Source organism: Geotrypetes seraphini, chromosome 4, assembly GCF_902459505.1.
Source record: "Geotrypetes seraphini chromosome 4, aGeoSer1.1, whole genome shotgun sequence".
NCBI lineage: Eukaryota > Metazoa > Chordata > Amphibia > Gymnophiona > Dermophiidae > Geotrypetes > Geotrypetes seraphini.
In genome coordinates this window covers 134993937-135013601 of record NC_047087.1, presented here as the reverse complement: position 1 = coordinate 135013601, position 19665 = coordinate 134993937, and the positions used below count along the sequence as shown (strand labels likewise).

The 19665-nt window shown below is 45.4% G+C and overlaps 1 protein-coding gene across 4 annotated transcripts in view; it reads right to left on the bottom strand.

Moving 5' to 3' along the window:
* Positions 1-19665, bottom strand: part of CBS (cystathionine beta-synthase) — a 370635-nt gene that overhangs the window by 142870 nt on the left and 208100 nt on the right. For all 4 annotated transcript variants that reach the window (XR_004539237.1, XM_033942214.1, XM_033942217.1 and 1 more), the window contains exon 14: positions 7729-7837. Coding sequence is in view for 3 of the 4 variants with exons in the window: in XM_033942214.1 (XP_033798105.1) it covers positions 7729-7837 (109 nt within the window). In the remaining variant the exon portion in view is untranslated. The remainder of the gene's footprint in view (positions 1-7728; positions 7838-19665) is intronic.

Genomic DNA, 19665 nt, shown 5'->3' with positions numbered 1-19665 from the left:
TTCAGGAAGCTCAAGCTCTGCTTTGTCTCTGTGCCATCGAGGAAGTTCCCCTGGAACAGCAGAGCAAGGGGTTTAACTCACGTTACTTCCTAGTTCCGAAGAAGACGGGCAATATGCGTCCCATTCTGGATCTCAGGGCCCTCAACAAATTTTTGGTAAAAGAAAAATTTTGCATGTTGTCCCTGGCATCCCTTTATCCCCTTCTAGATCAGAACGATTGGTTATGTTCTCTAGACCACAAGGAGGCTTACACTCATATTCCCATTCATCCAGCCTCCCATCAGTTCCTCAGATTTCGGGTGGGGAATCTGCATTTTCACTATAGAGTGCTACCCTTTGGCCTGTCATCATTTCCCAGAGTTTTCATCAAGTGTCTAGTGGTGGTGGCAGCAGCTCTAAGGAACCATGGTCTTCAGGTGTTCCCCTACCTGGACGACTGGTTCATCAAAGATTCAACATCTCAGGGGGTTATTGTAGCGACCCAACGGATTACGTGGTTAATACAAAGGTTGGGATTCGAAATCAACGTTCCCAAACCCCAACTTCAGCCCTCTCAGAATCTACAGTTCATCGGAGCTATCCTGGACACTATCCAGCTCAGAGCATTCCTTCCTCAGCAGCGTCTGGATGCTCTTCTTCAGCTGAGTCACAAAGTGTCTTCCCACTCTTCTCTCTCAGTGAGACACATAATGGTACTACTCGGTCATATGGCCTCGACCGGTCATATGACTCCTATTGCCAGACTTCACCTCAGAATTCCTTAGTGGACCCTGGCATCTCAGTGGATGCAGGCTTGCGAACCACTCTCTCGACACATTACAGTCACTCCTTCGTTGAGACAATCTCTCCACTGGTGGATGCTCTTTTCCAATCACTCCAGAGGTTTACTGTTTCGACGCCCCCTCATCAGGTTCTCACGACAGATTCCTCGACCTACGCTTGGGGGGCTCACCTCGACAGTCTCCGTACTCAAGGCTATTGGTCCAGCACGGATCATCAGTGTCATATCAATCTGTTGGAACTCAGAGCGATCTTCAATGCTCTCAAAGCTTTTCAACATCTTCTTCATGACTAGGTAGTCCTCATTCGAACGGACAACCAAGTCGCCATGTACTATGTCAACAAACAGGGAGGAACAGGATCTCTCCCTCTTTACCAAGAAGCTGTGAAGGTTTGGGGTTGGGCAATCCTTCACAATACCTTCCTGAAAGCTGTCTACATTCAAGGAGAGAAAAACTGTATGGCGGACAAGTTGAGTTTGTCTTCTGCAACCTCACGAATGAACACTCAATTCCTCGCCTCTTCATCACATTTTTTCTCAGTAGGGAACTCCTCAGATAGATCTCTTTGCATCTCCCCACAACCACAAACTGCCTCAATTCTGCTCCAGGATGTACTCTCCTCATCGCTTCGAGGCAGATGCTTTTCTGCTGGAATGGACGAATCTCTTCCTGTATGCATTTCCTCCATTCCCTCTCATTCTCAAGACTCTTGTCAAGCTCAAGAATGATAATGCCACCATGATTCTGATCGCTCCTCAGTAGTCCAGGCAACCTTGGTACTCCCTTCTACTTCAACTCAGCAGCAGGGAGCCATACCTTCTACCAGTTTTTCTGTCTCTACTTACACAGAGTCAAGGTTCTCTACTTCATCCCAACCTGCAGTCTCTACACTTGACAGCTTGGTACCTCAACATAACTCCTCTTCAGTTTTCTCAACCTGTTCGAGACATTTTAGAGGCTTCCAGAAAACCTGCCACTAGACAATGCTACCATCAAAAATGGACTAGATTTTCTACATGGTGTAACTCTCATAACAAGGAGCCTCAAGATACCTCCTTGTCTTCCGTCTTGGATTATCTTTTGCACCTCGGGCCTCAAGTCTACATCTATTCAAGTCCATCTCAGTGCAATTGTTGCTTTCCATCAACCTACTGACAGGAAACCCCTTTCTGCTCATCCGGTGGTTTCCAAATTTATGAAAGGACTTTTCAGTGTCAAACCTCCTCTCAAACCGCCTCCAGAGATTTGGAATCTCAATGTTATTCTTACTCAGTTGATGAAGCCTCCATTTGAACCAATGTCTACAGCTCATCTGAAATATCTCACTTGGAAAGTGGTTCTCATTGCTCTCACATCTGCTCAAAGAATCAGTGAGCTGCAAGCTTTAGTTGCTGATCCAACTTTCACAGTTTTCCATCATGACAAGGTGGTCCTCCGTACTCATCCTAAATTCTTACCTAAAGTGGTTTCAGAATTTCATCTTAATCAATCCATTTTACTCCCAGTATTTTTTCCAAGGCCTTATTCTCATCCTGGAGAATCAGCTCTTTATACTCTGGATTGTAAACGTGCTTTGGCCTTCTACTTACAGCGCATCAAACCACACAGATCTGCTCAACTTTTTGTCTCTGATCCAAACAAGTTGGGACATCCAATTTCTAAGCGTACCATCTCCAACTGGATTGCTGCTTGTATCTCTTTCTGCTATGCCCAGGCTGGACTGCATCTACAGAGCTGAGTCACAGCCCACAAAGTCAGAGCCATGGCGGCTTCAGTAGCTTTCCTCAGATCCACTCCTATTGAGGAAATTTGCAAAGCTGCCACCTGGTCCTCAGTTCATACTTTCATCTCTCATTATTGTCTGGATGCTTTCTCCAGACGGGATGGCCATTTTGGCCAGAAAGTATTACAAAATTTATTCTCCTAAGTTGCCAACTCTCCCACCATCCCATTATGGTTAGCTTGGAGGTCACCCACATGCAAGAATAGGATGCCTGCTTGTCCTGGGATAAAGCACAGTTATTTACCATAACAAGTGTTATCCAGGGACAGCAGACAGCTATTCTCACAACCCACCCACCTCCCCTGGCTGGCTTCTCTGCTAGCTATTTGAACTGAGGAGACACTCCCTGTGCTGGGCGAGAAGGCACTCATGCATGCGTGGTACGGCAGATTCAAAACTTCTGAAGTTTTCTACAAGCAAGTCTGCTTACGAGGCTGTCTGCATCCGGGCTCTGCGGATGACGTCACCCACATGTGATAATAGCTGCCTGCTGTCCCTGGATAACATCTATTATGGTAAGTAACTGTGCTTTAAAGTCATCTTCCTTGACCTCTTTGAAACCCCCCTGAATATAAATGATAATTAACATTTTCTCTGCGTACAGTGTGCTTTGTGTTTTTTAAAAAATTTTATTGTTGGTAGACCATTTTGTCTTGGTCATTCTAAAAGTAGCTTGCAAGCCAAGAAAGTGTGGGCACCCCTGCTCTATAACCTCTCTCTTAGAACCAGGCTTACTGAGGGTTAGGCACTAGGCCAGCATTCCTCCCCTCTAGGGTCACCTGTAGAATCTAGTCTTCAGAAAGCCCAGCAGTGGGGAAGATGATGATGCTGAATGGACTTCTAAGGTCTGTGTCCTGAATATGGCAAGACGGACTGCGGGGGGGGGGGGGGGAGGAGCTGGAGTTAGCTGTTATGGCAACTCCAATCATGGGATAGTGTGGAGCGGTGTAGCCAATGCCAGACAGACTTCTTTGGTCTCTGTTCCATATGCGGCTAAAAGGATCAAGAGCGGCACCTTATACTAAAACTTAGCAAGTAAAATGAGTACATAAGAACATAAGCATTGCCTCTGCCAAGTCAGACCATAGGTCCATCATGCCCAGCAGTCAGCTCCCGTGGCGGCCCCGCAGGTCAATGACCTGTAAGTGAACTATTACTCTAAGGCATTTTGTACTATATAGTAACCCTCTAATTGTACCCCTCAATCCCCTTTTCCTTCAGGAACTCGTCCAATCCCATTTTGAAACCCAAAATCATACTCTGCTCTACCACCTCCTCTGGAAGCGCATTCCAGGTGTCCACCACCCTCTGAGTGAAGAAGAACTTCCTAGCATTAGTTCTGAACCTATCTTCTTTCAATTTGTTTGGGTGCTCTCTAGTTTTTTTTGCCCTCACCAGTCTGACGAATCTGTCCCTCTCTACCTTCTCTATACCCTTCATGATCTTGTAAGTTTCTATCATATCCCCTCTAAGTCTCCGCTTTTCTAGGGAAAAGAGCCCCAGCTTCTCCAGCCTCTCAGCATATGAAAGGTTTTCCATGCCCTTTATCATTTTTGTTGCTCTTCTCTGGACCCTCTCGAGTATCGCCATATCCTTCTTGAGGTACGGTTTGTTGCCTTGAGAATGAATGTGACTGTTGGGTAGAGTGGATGGACCACACAGGTCTTTATCTGCCATCATTTACTACTCCTAAAGCCCAGAACAGTACCCAAGGAACTCTGAGCATCACATGTCCAATAATGTAAGAGCATAAAAACTCAAAATTACCTGAGACAGTTTGAGACTTTTCTTTGAAATGCAGTTTCAGACACAGCCTAATTACAGCATTAAATCCAAATAAACTATAGTATCAAATGTATACTAGCGATTATCATGGACTAGATTTCTGGGCATGTATCAGTGATGGAGACAGTTTAAAAGACAATTGCATCTACTCCCCATCCCACCATCCCAGAGTAACAGAGAATCTCAGAACCCTCCTCCTCCTCCCATTAGTAAAAGAGATGATGAACCTTTCACTCTGAGTGATGGCTTGTCAATGATGGAGGTTATAAAGTTGCATCTTAGCCTATATTGCCTATAGAGGGGGAACAAAAAGAGGCAAAGGATCTGCAATGCACATACAAGGGAACAAACAGAAAACCCATAGAAAAAAGTCAAAGCAAAGTTTAATTCTAAACAAATCAGACTGACATCTCTCTACAGATGAATTAGCTTTACAGTAAACTGCTAAGGCCCCGATTCACTAAAGTCAACGATCGTCAGTAAACCTGTTTTCACAGGTATAGCAATGATCACTGCTACCCACCCGATTCACTAAACAGCCCATCGTGTGTCCAATTCAATCTGATCCAACCCATGCAAATTAGTAAAACCCCAAGCAAAATAACCAAGCGACTGATTCACTAACATTTGCTTAGCTATTTTGAATCGGGTTTTACTATCCTAAAACCCGACTGCTGTAGACCTGTCGGTTACCAACAGGTCTGCCTGGGGTTTTTTTTTTTTTTTGCAATGTCACAGACATTTTGTGTATATTACACACGCAAAATATCTGGCCAAAAAAAAAAATGAACTTCCCCCCCCCCCCCCCGAACAAAGCGTTTCCTCCCTCTCCAAACCCAAAAAGATTGCAGGGAGGATGCCCACTCCCTCCTGCCATCAGACGCTCTGCCCGATGCCCCCCTGCGCAAATATGGCAGGAGGGATGCCCACTCCCTCCTGCCATCAGCCCTCCTCCCCCGCTGAACCCCCCCAAACTTAGATATGGCAGGAGGGATGCCAACTCCCTCCTGCCATCAGGACCCCCCACTACCATCGGCCCAGCCCGGCCTACCACCCCGGTACCTTTACGTCAGGAGTAAGAGGGGTGCCCCTCCTGCCAACTCCTGCGCATTGTCAACCTTAGGCCCCACCCCGGTTCATCATATGATGCATGGGGAGGGGCTTAAGGCCATGATTGAATCGGGGAGCGGCCTAAGGCCAACAATGCGGAGCTGGCCGGAGGAGGGGCACCCCTCTTGCTCCTGACGTAAAGGTACCGGGGTGGTGGGCCAGGCTGATGATGGTGTCCTGATGGCAGGAGGGAGTTGACATCCCTCCTGCCATATTCATAAGGGAGAGGTGGGAGCGTCTGGTGGCAGGAGGAAATGGGCATCCCTCCTGCCATATTCATGCGGGGTGGGCATCATCAGGCAGAGAATCTGGTGGCAGGAGGGAGTGGGTATCCATCCTGCCATTTTTTGGGGCTGGGGAGGGGGTGCGCTGTCGGGAGGTTTTTTTAAAAAAAATTTTTTATTGGGCAAATATTTTGTGTGTATAATTGTGCCATAAAAAAAGCCTCTCGACAAAAGCCCTGACAGCGGATATCAAGATGGTGTCGAGGCGCTGCTGCCTATATCGTTCTCTGTCAGCGCTGTGTTGCGACTCTTTCCCAGCTGAAATGGGAAAGAGAAAGGGAACCTCCTGCCCTAACCCTCCGGCGCTTGGGACCCCGCAGCGCTTGATTCAACCTACGATTATGAGCACTTTTGCTCACTTGGGTGAAGAGACCCATCTTGCCTTGGGGGAAAACCCAGAGTTTTCGGGAGATCTCAGCGTGGGAGCTGCCCAGGCTTCGCTGAGTCTGGAACAGAGATCTGTCCCTCCCCAACCTGAAAGTGAATTGGTGCAGGGAGATGCTGAGGCCCAACTGCCCTATGAGGGAAGAAAGACTATGCTTCAGCAGTGGAGGGATTCCACCTCGGGACTCTAAGTAAGACGGAGATGGTGATATTTACCAGCATTCCCCCAGAACCATAAAACGAGAGGTGAGAGGTGCTTCAGGTTGGAATACCATCTCTTTTGGAGAGTTAAAAAAGCCAGATAAAATTTATATGGAAGCGCTCTGGCAGGCCATACCTTAAACTGAGTCTTTCAGCTATAAAATTTGACCTATGGAACTGTCTATTCTAACGTAGAGCAGCAAGGGGTACAATTATCTAATTTAAGTGGAAAGTTGGAGAAACAAGAAGACTTTAAAGAGGTGAAAATTATACAAATGGAAATGGTTAATGAAAAATCATTTATTTCCCCATAAGCTGGAGAACTTTGAGAAAAATCAATTGAGAAGAAATAATTTAAGACTTTTGATTTTACCTAAACGTCCTGTCATCTCACCAGTTGAGATGGCGAGAAAATACTTTCGTGAGACTTTAGCCATTCCACCAGAAAACTTGCCTCCAATTGTTAGAGCTTATTACCTGAATATTAAGAGGCCTTAGAGGGAATCTACTCTGGTAGAATTGCCTGTAGTTAATGTGGGGGACATGAATTTGTCCTCATAATTGGAAAGTTCCCTTGAAATAGTAACAGATAGAACCACCATGTTGACAACTCAAGCCTTGGAAAGTGACAGAGAATATGTTCTTCATCTGTATTTTCAACATATTAATGATAAGTTTTTGGGCTCAAAAGTTTGAATGTTTCCAGATCTTGCTCAGAATACCCAGAGGCGTAGGAAAGTGTTCTTGGTGTTGAGGCCAAGAATCCTTGCCCTTGGGGCTACATTCCTTGTTAAATTTCCTGCAAAATGCTATGTATCTTACTAAAATAAGAATTTTCTTTTTTTTTTTGAGCCTAAACAACTTTTGGAATTTATAGGGCCAAAAGAAAGGTTGGAATCTTAGTCTATCCAGCTTTAAGTCAGATCATCTAGTGCCATCACTCTAGTATAAGTTTGTTACAAAGAGTTGAAGTTTAATTTCCTTTCTTGATCTCCTTTATGGTAGGCTACATAGGAGTTGGAATATTTCCTTGTTATTATTATTATTTGTTATTTTTCTGATCTGTATCAAGTAGTAAATGTAAATGCTTGATTGTAAAATTGAAAAATTCCAGAAATAAAAAGTTGTTTTTTTTTAAAAGAAGCCCTGACAGCAATGACAGGAGGCTGCTTCTCCTGTCAGGGCTATGCACTGACTCAATCGCTCACTGAACAACTGAGTCAGGAAGTTTGCATGCAAATGATTTGCACCTCCATGCAAATCATTTGCATGCAAACTAGACAGTGAATCCATCGCTGTTTAAAATTGGCCAGAGAATCGGCCAACAGCAATTGAGTCACTATCTTTAGTGAATCTGGGCCTAAGAGAGGTAATAAAGTAGTATCTTGGCCTGTATTACCTGTGTAAACTGTTTGTAAATGACCTTGCTGACAGGATCAGAGGGTTTCACTTTTCCAGCCAGAACAGAAGACAGCATGTTACCAAGTGTAACCATCCCAATGACACGCCTAAAGAAGGAGGACACAGAGTCAATCACTGATTCAGCAGATGTTTGTCTCTCACTGATGTTTATCAAAATATAAGAAATTAAAACCAATGTGTCAATATTCCAAATGATTTAGCTGGCCAGAAATGGCTCCTGTCTGGTTAAATTGCCTGTTTGGGACTAACTGCTAATTTTCAGTGGAACTTAACTATTACTGGTAAGAGATCAAGGGATGGTCAGAAGCAGCACCTACCCATTTGAGATCAATAACAAAGCAACTTGTTCCAGATTCTTATCAAGTTTCGGAATAGCAGTAATTAAGGCTATATTTAAATGGAGGGAGAACTGCCCTTTGATCAAAGCATCCCTATGTTCCCTATTTCAGGTGTAAAATGTTTTGTCAGTTAAAGTCATGCTTGCTGCAAAGTTTTAGTGAGACCTAGAATCTCCCTGGTCTGTTGTTTATTTTTGGGAGAAGGGAGTTCCAACTTTGTCTGCAGTAAAAAAATCAACCAGGAACAAACAAACCAAAACTGCAGATATGTACAACGGTGTAGGCAAAATTTATTGTGACAACCAAATTATATCTAAAAACCTTTTTACCAAACAGGGGACCCAACACGGTCTGTGTTTCGGACAACCTTCATCAGGGGTCCATGGTAGAAAAGGGAAGAAAAATATGTCACAAAAAAATATATAGTAGAAAAAATGGATTATATAAATCGCCATGGGTCACTGGATATTGTATAGCGAGCTTTTACAATATCCAGTGACCCTTGATGATTTATATAATCCGTTTTTTCTACTATATATTTTTTTGTGACATATTTTTCTTCCCTTTTCTACCATGGACCCCTGATGAAGGTTGCCCGAAACACGGACCATGTTTTGTCCCCTGTTTGGTAAAAAGGTTTTTTAGATATAATTTGGTTGTCACAATAAATTTTGCCTACACCGTTGTACATATCTACTGTTGTTTATTTTTAGCATGTGTGTAAGAATTATCTCCCTCCTCATCACAGCCTTTATGGATTATTCAAATACTGGGAATTGTACAAAGAATACATTTCCCATTTGGATTACAACAGAGCTGGGAAAAGTGTTATCTTTTTCCAACCATCTGGGATACCTTCATAGGGGCGCCTGATCTCAATGTGCAAAATTCCAATGTATAAAACAGGGCCATGATACTGAAATGATTAGGAGGCTTATCCCCACAAAGTTTTAGGAAAAAGATGTCCAGTTAATAGGATATAATCAATAAAGGCTCGTGTGTCATGGGCTCGGGATTAGTGTGTATATGCTGTGTAGAATGCAAAAACCTACATACAACCAATAAGCCTGGATCTTTTCCTAAAATATGATCTTTCCATGTCCCCTTCCTCCGCTTGACTTTGTGGAACTCTTTTTATCTAAATAATGATTCACTATGCCATTAAAGCTGCACCGAAACATGATATTGTTTCCTTGAAGACTATTACTACTTTCTATCATTTCTAAAGCACTGAAAGGCATACGCAGCACTGTACATGTGCATTTAACGTTATAGCCTGTCAATTTACTCAATAGTTTATTTTAATAAGTTTATTTTAAAAAGTTCCTTTTTGGGTGATTAGGTACATAAAGAGTGACTAAAATGTGGGTTTCTCCAAAGCAATGTTCCTGCACTATAATCCATCTTCTGTTCTTCAAAAGCTATTTGTTTATGAATAAGAATGGCTACGCCTGCCTTTTGGCTTACTGGGTAACGGATGTAGCGGTATATAAGAAATAAATTACATTACATTACATTACATATAAGAACATAAGAATTGCCGCTGCTGGGTCAGACCAGTGGTCTACTGTGCCCAGCAGTCCACTCTCGCAGCGGCCCCTAGGTCAAAGACCAGTGCCCTGAGACCAGCCCTACCTACATACGTTCCAGTTCAGCAGGAACTTGTCTAACTTTGTCTTGAATCCCTGGAGGGTTTTTCCCCTATAACAGCCTCCGGAAGAGCGTTCCAGTTTTCCACTACTCTCTGGGGAAAAAGAACTTCCTTACGTACGGAATCTATCCCCTTTTAACTTTAGAGAGTGCCTTCTCGTTCCCTCTACCTTGGAGAGGGTGAATAACCTGTCTCTATCTACTAAGTCTATTCCCTTCAGTATCTTGAATGTTTCTATCATGTCTCCTCTTTTCAAAGGAGAAGAGGCCCAGTTTCTCAAATCTTTCACTGTATGGCATCCTCCAGCCCCTTAACCATTTTAGTCGATCATGTCCCCTCTCAGCCTCCTCTTTTCAAGGGAGAAGAAGCCTAGTTTCTCTAACCTCTCACACTACGGCAACTTCTCCAGCCCCTTAACCATTTTAGTTGCTTTTCTCTGGACCCTTTCGAGTAGTACCGTGTCCTTCTTCATGTATGGCGACCAGTGCTGGACGCTGTATTCCAGGTGGGGGCGTAGCATGGCCTGGTACAGCGGCATGATAACCTTCTACAATCTGTTCATAATCACCTTCTTAGTCATTCCTAGCATTCTGTTTGCCCTTTTCACCACTGTCGCGCATTGCGCGGATGGCTTCATCGACTTGTCAACCACTACTCCCAAGTCTCTTTCCTGGGGGTCTCTCTGAGTACCGCACCAGACATCCTGTATTCAAGTAGTAAAATTTTTCAACCCATTCACAAACCAGCTTTTTATGCTTTTCCTCATTTAGACATGTTCCTTGAAGCAATGATAATCTAGCATCAAAGCGCTTAAACATTGTAAATACCTCTTTTCTCTTTATTGATGATCCTAAACCACCAACATTCCAAGTAATTATTTTGTCAGGTTTCATTATGGCTAGTACAAACAATCAAAATTCTCCATTTCCCTCTCCCCCCCCCTTCCATCTTGATCCCATGTTTCTCAACTACCCATAATTATCCAATAAAATACCTACTTCCTCTTCCCAACTCCAAATCATCCACCTTCCCATAAGAATCTAAAACCAGGTACAGGTCCCAGCAGACCACCACAAAGTACAATCGCTTATGTAAAAATCTATATCCACCTACCATGCACAACATAGAAATATCCCATTGTTAATTGCTATAAGCTGTCTACTACAAACAGGTTATATCAATTATTATCTCATATTAAACAATAGATATGCATCAGCACTTTTTTAAAATGCTGACCATCACAGGCAGAATTAGGCCTGGATATTCAATGCCAGGTCATATCTGAGCACCGCATTCTCAGTGTTCTGAGCCATGCAATGGCATTTTTAAAGTAGATTAAGAGTTTTTCAACATAATAATGTTGCTTTGCATTCCAATCTTACTTCTTAATTGATAGAATTCAATTTATTGACTTTCTGATTGATTTAATGTTGCTTATGACTTTTGATCCCTCTTTACTCATACTGACAAGCAGGAGAGAGCAGGATCTGAGCAGGAGAAAAGCAGCTACAGAGAGAGGCAGAGGGAGAGAGAAGGGGGAAAAAAGCAGATAAAAGAGCAGGAGAGAGAAGCAGAGGCAGGAGACCAAGAGGGGAATCGGTGAGAGTTAGCTCCACCCACCCCCCGACGCCCACCACTGAAGCTCCACCCTAAAAGGGGAGGGGCCAATGGAGCAGAGTTGATCTGAACAGGAGAGAGCAGGAGAAAAGCAGCTACAAAGAGAGGGAGAGAGAAGCCAAAGGGGGAAAAAAGCAGATAAAAGAGCAGGAGACCAAGAGAGGAATCGGTGAGTTAGCTCCACCCACCCCCCGACGTCCACCACCGAAGCTCTCCTTAAAAGGGGAGGGGCCAATGGAGCAGAGTTGATCTGAGCAGGAGAAAAGCAGCTACAGAGAGAGGCAGAGGGAGAGAGAAGCCAAAGAAGGAAAAAAGCAGATAAAAGAGCAGGAGAGAGAAGCAGAGGCAGGAGACCAAGAGGGGAATCAGTGAGAGTTAGCTCCACCCCCCCCGACGTCCACCACCGAAGCTCCGCCTTAAAAGGGGAGGGGCCAATGGAGCAGAGTTGATCTGACTCTGAGCAGGAGAAAAGCAGCTACAGAGAGAGGCAGAGGCAGAGAGAACAAAAGGGGGAAAAAAGCAGATAAAAGAGCAGATGCAACCACAGCAGACCCAGAAGGCATCCGCAGCAGACTGGCAAGCAGACAGCAATGGAAGCAGCAGATGGAAGCAAGATGTTGAGCTACCCAGTTTTCTGCATCGTCTGCCATATGTATGACTACCTCCCCTCTGGGAGGCGGTCTTACGTATGTGCCCGATGCGGAGGAGAGCCTGAAGAGACAAGTCAGACTCCTGGAGGGCAGAATATTGGAACTGGAGGCACTTCAAGCAGGGGAGGAGGGAAACAGAGATGCAGAGAACGTCCAGACAGAGGAAGCAGAGAACAAGACAGAAGACACCATCGAGGAAGAAGTCCGAGAGCTGGAGAAGTTCATAAAGGAGGCATACAGGGAGGCTGTGGAAAATCACCAGCAACAGTGGAACTGCCGATAAACACCTACAGAGAGTGTGGACCACTCGACAGACAACCACCAGGAAAAAATGGGTGCTACAGTAGCGAGAATGAAGGATACGGACCTGTAGCAGGAGAGATGGACATACACCAGGGACACGGACCTGAGGCTGGAGAATCAGGAGAAGACAGAGAGGACAGCAATCGTCGTGGGCGACTCCATCATCAGACAAGTTGACAGCCACATAGCAGGAGGAAGATTTGATCGGCTGGTGACCTGCCTACCGGGAGCCAAGGTAGAAGACATAGTGAGCCGCATCAACAGGATCCTCAACAGTGTGGAAAAAGAAGATACAGCGGTGGTGATCCATGTGGGGACGAACAACGTGAGCAATAGGAACTACAACAGGGAAGTACTGAAGGACCAATTCCGGATGCTAGGAAGGAAGCTGAAGACCAGAATGCAGAGGATAGCATTCTCAGAGATCCTGCCGGTACCCAGGGCAGATGAGAAGAGGCAGATGGAGCTGCAAGCAGTCAACGTGTGGATGCGGCGCTGGTGTGAGGAAGAAGGATTCCACTTCGTGCACAACTGGACAACATTCTGGGAGAAGAGCAAGCTCTACTACAGGAAGGATGGACTCTACCTCAGCAGAGATGGAACGAGGCTACTTTCAAGCAACATCAAGAGAGAAGTGGACAAGTTTTTAAACTAGGAAGAAGGGGAAAGCCGACAGTCGACAGAGAGAGTCAATGGTTCGGGAACCGGTATACCCAGAGGATACCGTGCAAGAAGATAGAGGGAAAGACTCACCAGATTACAGGCAAGAGAGATCGAAAAGGACACAAGAGGGAAGGAAATGCAAGAAAGGAAAAAGCTGCAAACTCAAGTGTATGTACATAAACGCAAGGAGCCTTACAAATAAGATGGGTGAATTAGAAGCCATAGCACAAAAAGATAAAGTTGACATCATAGGCATCACGGAAACATGGTGGACTGAGGAAAACGTCTGGGACACTGTGCTACCAGGATACAAACTATACCGCAGAGACAGAGTGGCTCAAAAAGGTGGGGGCATTGCCATATACGTCAAAGAGGAAATTGAATCTGCTGGAGAGAACACGCCACAACTGACGGATAAGTTAGAGTCTCTATGGGTCAAAATTCCAGGAACAAATGGCCTGGAAACGAAGATCAGCATCTACTACCAACCCCCAGGGCAGTCCAAAGAAATTGATGGAGAAATTAAACGCAACTGCAAGGGAGGCAACACAGTTATCATGGGTGACTTCAACTATCCGGGAATAGACTGGAACCTAGGCACCTCCGGCTGCATTAGAGAGACCAAGTTCTTGGATGCTGTAGGCCAGGGGTGCCCACACTTTATGGGCTTGTGAGCTACTTTTATAATGACTAAGTCAAAATGATCTACCAACAATAAAATTTAAAAAAAACACAAAGCACACTGAAAGGCAGAGAAAATGTTAATTATTCATATTCTGGGTTTTTTCAAAGAGGTCACGGCAGATGACTCTATGCAATGTCACCTCAGTAACAAAATACAAAAATAGACAAATACACCCCCTCCCTTTTTACTAAACCATAATAGTAGGTTTTAGCACAGGGAGTTACGCTGAATGCCTCGCGCTGCTCTCAATGCTCATAGGCTCCCTGCGCTAAAAAACGCTATTGCGGTTTAGTAAAAGGGAGCCATAGTGCAAAATATAGACAGCAGATATAAATTCTCAAAACCGACACATTTTGATCACTAAATTGAAAATAAAATAATTTTTCCTACCTTTGCTGTTTGGTGATTTCATGAGTCTCTGGTTGCACTTTCTTCTTCTGACTGTGCATCCAATCTTTCTTCCTTTCTTTCAGCCTCCTGTATGTTTCCTCTCCTCCAGACCTCATTCTCTCCCCCAACTTTTTCTTTCTGTCTCCCTGTTCCCCCTTCTTTCTGTCTCCCTGTCTGCCCCCTTTCTTTCTTTCTCCGTGCCCTCCCCCAAGCCACTCGGTTTGCTGCCACCGCCATCGGGGAACAGCCCCTAAGCCACCGCTGTCCCAAGCTTTCCCTGCAGAAGCGTTGTGCTGACCAGCATTCCGCCCCCTGACGTCAATTCTGATGTAGGAGAGGAAGTTCCAGGCCAACAAGGCATTTCTCCTCATTCCATCCAGCCTGAGCCCCATCTCTCCTTGATCCAGCATTTCCCTTCTGTGTCTGTCAGAATTACCATTCCACCTATTTTCCAGCATCACCCTTCTTTGTGTCTATCTCACCTATATCCCTATCTCACCACTTTTTCAGAATCTTCATTTGTCTCTGTCCTTGTCTTTACCCCATGTTCACCATTTACCCTTTCAATGTCTTTATCTCCCTTCCCCTTTTTCAACATTACTTCTATGTCTCTATTTCACCTCCTCTTCATGTCCCCTCTGTATCTCTATCCTTATTCAGTAGGTCCTGCTTACCCTTTCTCTTCTTTGTGTCACTATCTCCATTTTCAGCTTTCCCCCCTTTTCCTTTGTTACTGCACCCTGTAGCCAGAATCTTTCCACCCTCCCTCCACTCCGGCCCAGCCCAGTATGAAATATTTCCTTTTGTTTCCCTCCCCTCTCTCTTTCTCTCTCTCTTCTCCTCCCTCACCCACGAGTCCTGCATCTGGCCCTCTCCCTTCTACCTGCACCTGGCAAAACCCCCCTGCTCTTAAGCAACTCATCAGCAGCGGTGATCAAGACAAGCTGCCGACATCGAAGCCTTCCTTCTACGAGTCCCGCTTTTGTGGAAAAAGGAAGTTGAAACAAGCGGGACTCGCAGAGGGTAGGCCCCGACGTCAGAAGCTTGTGTCGATCGCTGCTGCTGAGTTGCCGATGAGAGCCGCGGAGCAGGGGGTGTGGCCGGAAGCAGGTAGAAGTTCCGGAGTATGACACCGACCCGGGCCAGGATGATTTCTTTTTCAGGCTGTTGCTGCTGCTGCTGCCGCCATGCCACCACGCCCCCCCCCCCCCCAAAATGACAAAAACAGCCTAATGCCCGGCGTCGGCGTCTTTGACGTCGGGGAGAGGAAGGCTGATAGGCCCGGTAGATCGGGACGGCAACACGAGTCTATCATGGAGCCCGGGATGGGCTCTGCGATCGACTCACGTTGCCTTCCTGAGCTACCTGTCAATCGCGATCGACGTGTTGGGCACCCCTGCTGTAGGCGATTGCTTCCTGGAACAACTTGTCAAGGAAAATACTAGAGGAAATGCAATTCTGGACTTAATTCTCAATGGCCTGCAAGGACCAGCACGGCACTGAACTTCCGAAAAGGGAATTACGAAGGGATGAGACTCATGGTAGGGAAGAAGATTAAGAAGAGGATAAGCTCTGTAAAAACGCTAGAGCAAGCTTGGTCCTTTTTTAAGGACACAGTCACCGAGGCGCAACATCTATATATACCGTGTATCAACAAGGGATCCAAGAGGAAAAAGAACAAAGAACCAGCATGGCTCACTGTAGAGGTGAAGGAAGCGATCAGAGGCAAGAAAACTTCATTTAAGGAATGGAAAAGGTCATAAACGGATGAAAACTGGAACAAGCACAAACAACATCAAGGTGGTAAAAGGGGCCAAAAGAGACTACGAGGAAAAAATAGCCAAGGAGGCGAAGAACTTCAAGCCGTTCTTTCGATATATTAAGGGGAAATGACCCGCAAAGGAAGTGGTGGGACCGTTGGATGACCATGGAATAAAGGGAGCACTAAAGGAGGACAAAGCAATCGCTGACAAACTGAACACATTTTTTGCATCTGTATTTACCAAAGAAGATGTACACAGCATACGGCGGCAGCAAAAAGGGCAAACAGAATGCTAGGAATGATAAAGAAGGGGATCACGAACAGATCAGAGAAGGTTATCATTCCGCTGTATCGGGCCATGGTACGCCTTCACCTGGAGTGCTGCGTCCAACACTGGTCGCCGTACATGAAGAAGGACATGGTACTACTCGAAAGGGTCCAGAGAAGAGCGACTAAGATGGTTAAGGGGCTGGAGGAGCTGCCGTACAGCGAAAGATTAGAGAAACTGGGCCTCTTCTCCCTCGAACAGAGGAGATTGAGAGGGGACATGATCGAAACATTCAAGGTTAAGGATAAGGACAGGTTGTTCACTCTCTCCAAGGTAGGGAGAACGAGAGGGCACTCTCTAAAGTTGAAAGAGGATAGATTCTGTACAAACGTAAGGAAGTTCTTCTTCACCCAGAGAGTGGTAGAAAGCTGGAACGCTCTTTCAGAGGCTGTTTGTAGGGGAAAATACCCTCCCAGGATTCAAGACAAAGTTAGACAAGTTTCTGCTGAACAAGAACGTGCGCTGGTAGGGCTAGTCTCAGTTAGGGTGCTGGTCTTAGACCAGAGGGCCGCCGCGTGAGCGGACTGCTGGGCATGATGGACCACTGGTCTGACTCAGCAGTGGCAATTCTTATGTTCTTATGGCATATTCCCTACAAGCAGTTACTGTGTGAAGCAAGCTGTTATTTCAGACAACTGGTGAATAAAGCACAGTTACTTACCGTAACAGGTGTTATCCAGGGACAGCAGGCAGATATTCTCATGTATGGATGACGTCACCGACAGAGCTCTGGTACGGAACACTTTAAAAGTTCATCACCACTTTAAGACTTTAGAAAGTTTGCGATAGCCCAAACCGCGCATGCGCAAGTGCCTTCCCGCCTGAAGTAGGGCACGTGGTCCCTCAGTTAAGATAAGCCAGCTAAGAAGCCAACCAGGGGAGGCGAGTAGGTTGTGAGAATATATGCCTGCTGTCCCTGGATAACACCTGTTACGGTAAGTAACTGTGCTTTATTCCAGGACAAGCAGGTAGCATATTCTCACATATGGGTGACCTCCAAGCTAACAGAAATGGGATGGTGGGAGTGTTGGCCTTTAGGAAAATTAATTTTGTAATACAGATTGGCTGAAATGTCCATCCCTTCTGGAGAAAGACTCCAGACAGTAGTGAGAAGTAAAGGTATGAGCTGAGGATCAGGTGGCAGCTTTACAGATTTCCTCAATGGAAGTAGATATGAGGAAAGCAACAGAAGCTGCCATAGCTCTAATTTTGTGGGTTGTGACACGACTCTCCTGTGCCAGTCCAGTCTGAGCATAATAGAATGAGGTGCAGGCAGCCAGCCAGTTGGAAATCATTCTCTTGGAAACAGGATGCCCCAACTTGTTTGGATCAAAGAGATGAACAGTTGGGGAGATGTTCTATGAGGCTTTGTCTGATCAATATAATAGGCCAAAGCCCGTTTACAGTCCAAAGTATGTAAAGCGGTTTCTCCAGCATGAGAATGAGGCTTAGTAAAAAACACAGGTAGAACAATTGACTGATTGAGATGAAATTCAGTAACAATTTTTGGAAGAAACTTTGGATGTGTACACAGAACCACCTTGTCATGATGAAAAAATGTAAAGGGTGGATCTGCTACCAAGGCTTGCAACTCACTAACCCTCATGGCAGAGGTGAGAGCAATAAGGAAGACCACTTTCCAGGTGAGAAACTTGAAATGAGCTATGGCCTTTGATTCAAATGGTGGCTTCATCAAGCTGGATAGTACTACATTAAGGTCCCAGACTACAGGAGGAGGCTTGAGAGGTGGTTTCACATTGAACAGTCCTTTCCTGAATCTGGAGACCAAAGGATGAGAAGGGAGAGGTTTTCCCTCTACTGGCAGGTGAAAAGCACTGAGATGAACTCTGATAGATATAGATTTGAGTCCAGAGTCAGACTGAGAAAGTAGATAATCCAACACCAATTCCACTGCTAAGGAAGTTGGATCATGATGATGAAAAAGACACCAGGAAGAGAACCTAGTCCACTTTTGTTGATAACATTGCTGAGTGGCTGGTTTCCTGGATGCCTCAAGGATTTGCCTAACAGGTTGAGAGATATGCACGTTAGAAGGATTCAACCCGAGAGAAACCAAACTGTCAGATGCAGTGATGTTAGATTGGGATGCAGAAGAGAATCCTGATTCTGTGCAAGCAGAGTAGGAAATATTGGTAGAGGTATGGGCTCCCTGGAACTGAGATGAAGTAGAAGGGAGAACCAATGTTGCCTGGGTCACCGTGAAGCAATAAGAATCATGGTGGCTGCTTCTCGCTTGAGCTTGAACAGAGTTCTCAACATGAGAGGAACTGGAGGGAATGCATATAGAAACAGGCACATTCAATCCAGGAGAAAGGCATCTGCTTCCAGTCGGAGAGGAGAGTAAAGCCTGAAACAAAACTAGGGCAACTGGTGATTGTGAGGAGCCGCAAACAAGTCCACTTGTGGGGTGCCCCATTGCGCAAAGATGGACTGAAGAGTTGCAGAGTTGAAAGTCCATTCATGAGGCTGAAGAATTCTGCTGAGGTTGTCTGCTAGGGAATTCTTCTTCCCTTGAATGTAGACAACCTTTAGGAAAAGGTTGCGAGTGGTTGCCCAAGTCCAGATTTTCTGTGCCTCCTAACACAACAGGAAAGAGCCCGTGCATCCTTGCTTGTTTACATAGTACATTGCTACTTGATTGTCTGTACGAAGGAGGAGGACTTGGGGCAGAGGAGACGGATGAAAGGCCTTCAGGGCATAAAACATTGCTCTGAGTTCCAGGAAATTGATGTGAAAATTCTGTTCCCTGGCAGTCCAAAGACCCTGAGTCTGAAGATCATCCATATGAGCCCCCCCCCGGCATAAGGGGATGCATCTGTCATGATGACCTTGTAATGAGGGGGCAAATGAAAAAGGAGACCTCTGGAAAGATTGGAAGAGGCCATCCACCAATGAAGCGACTGCAGAAGAGATGATGTCACAGATATATGTTGTGAGAGACGATCCATCACTTGAGACCACTGAGAAGCAAGGGTCCACTGAGGAGTGCGAAGATGTAACCATGCCAGTGGTGTCACATGGACAGTAGAAGCCATGTAGCCTAGAAGAACCTGCATGGAAGATGGATTGAAGAGGAACAGTTGCTGACACAGATGTATGAGAGCCTGGAGGTGATCTGGAAGAAGAAACGCTCTCATGAGAGTGGTGTCTAGGATTGCTCCAATGAACTGCAGACATTGGAATGAGATGTGACTTGGAGAAGTTGACTTTGAATCCTAGTATCTGAAGAAAAAAATGATCTGAGATATTGCTTGACCCACTTCCTGAGATGACACAGCCTTGATCAACTAGTTGTCCAGATAAGGGAAGACTTGGAGGCCATGGGAACGGAGAGATGTGGCCACTACAATTAGGCATTTCATGAAGACTGGGAGAAGATGCCAGGCCGAAGGGAAGAACCTTGTACTGGTAATGGCATCGATTGATTTGGAAACAGAGGTACTTCCTGGAAGCCGGATGAATTGGAATATGTGTGTAGGCTTCCTTGAGATCCAGACATAGCCAAT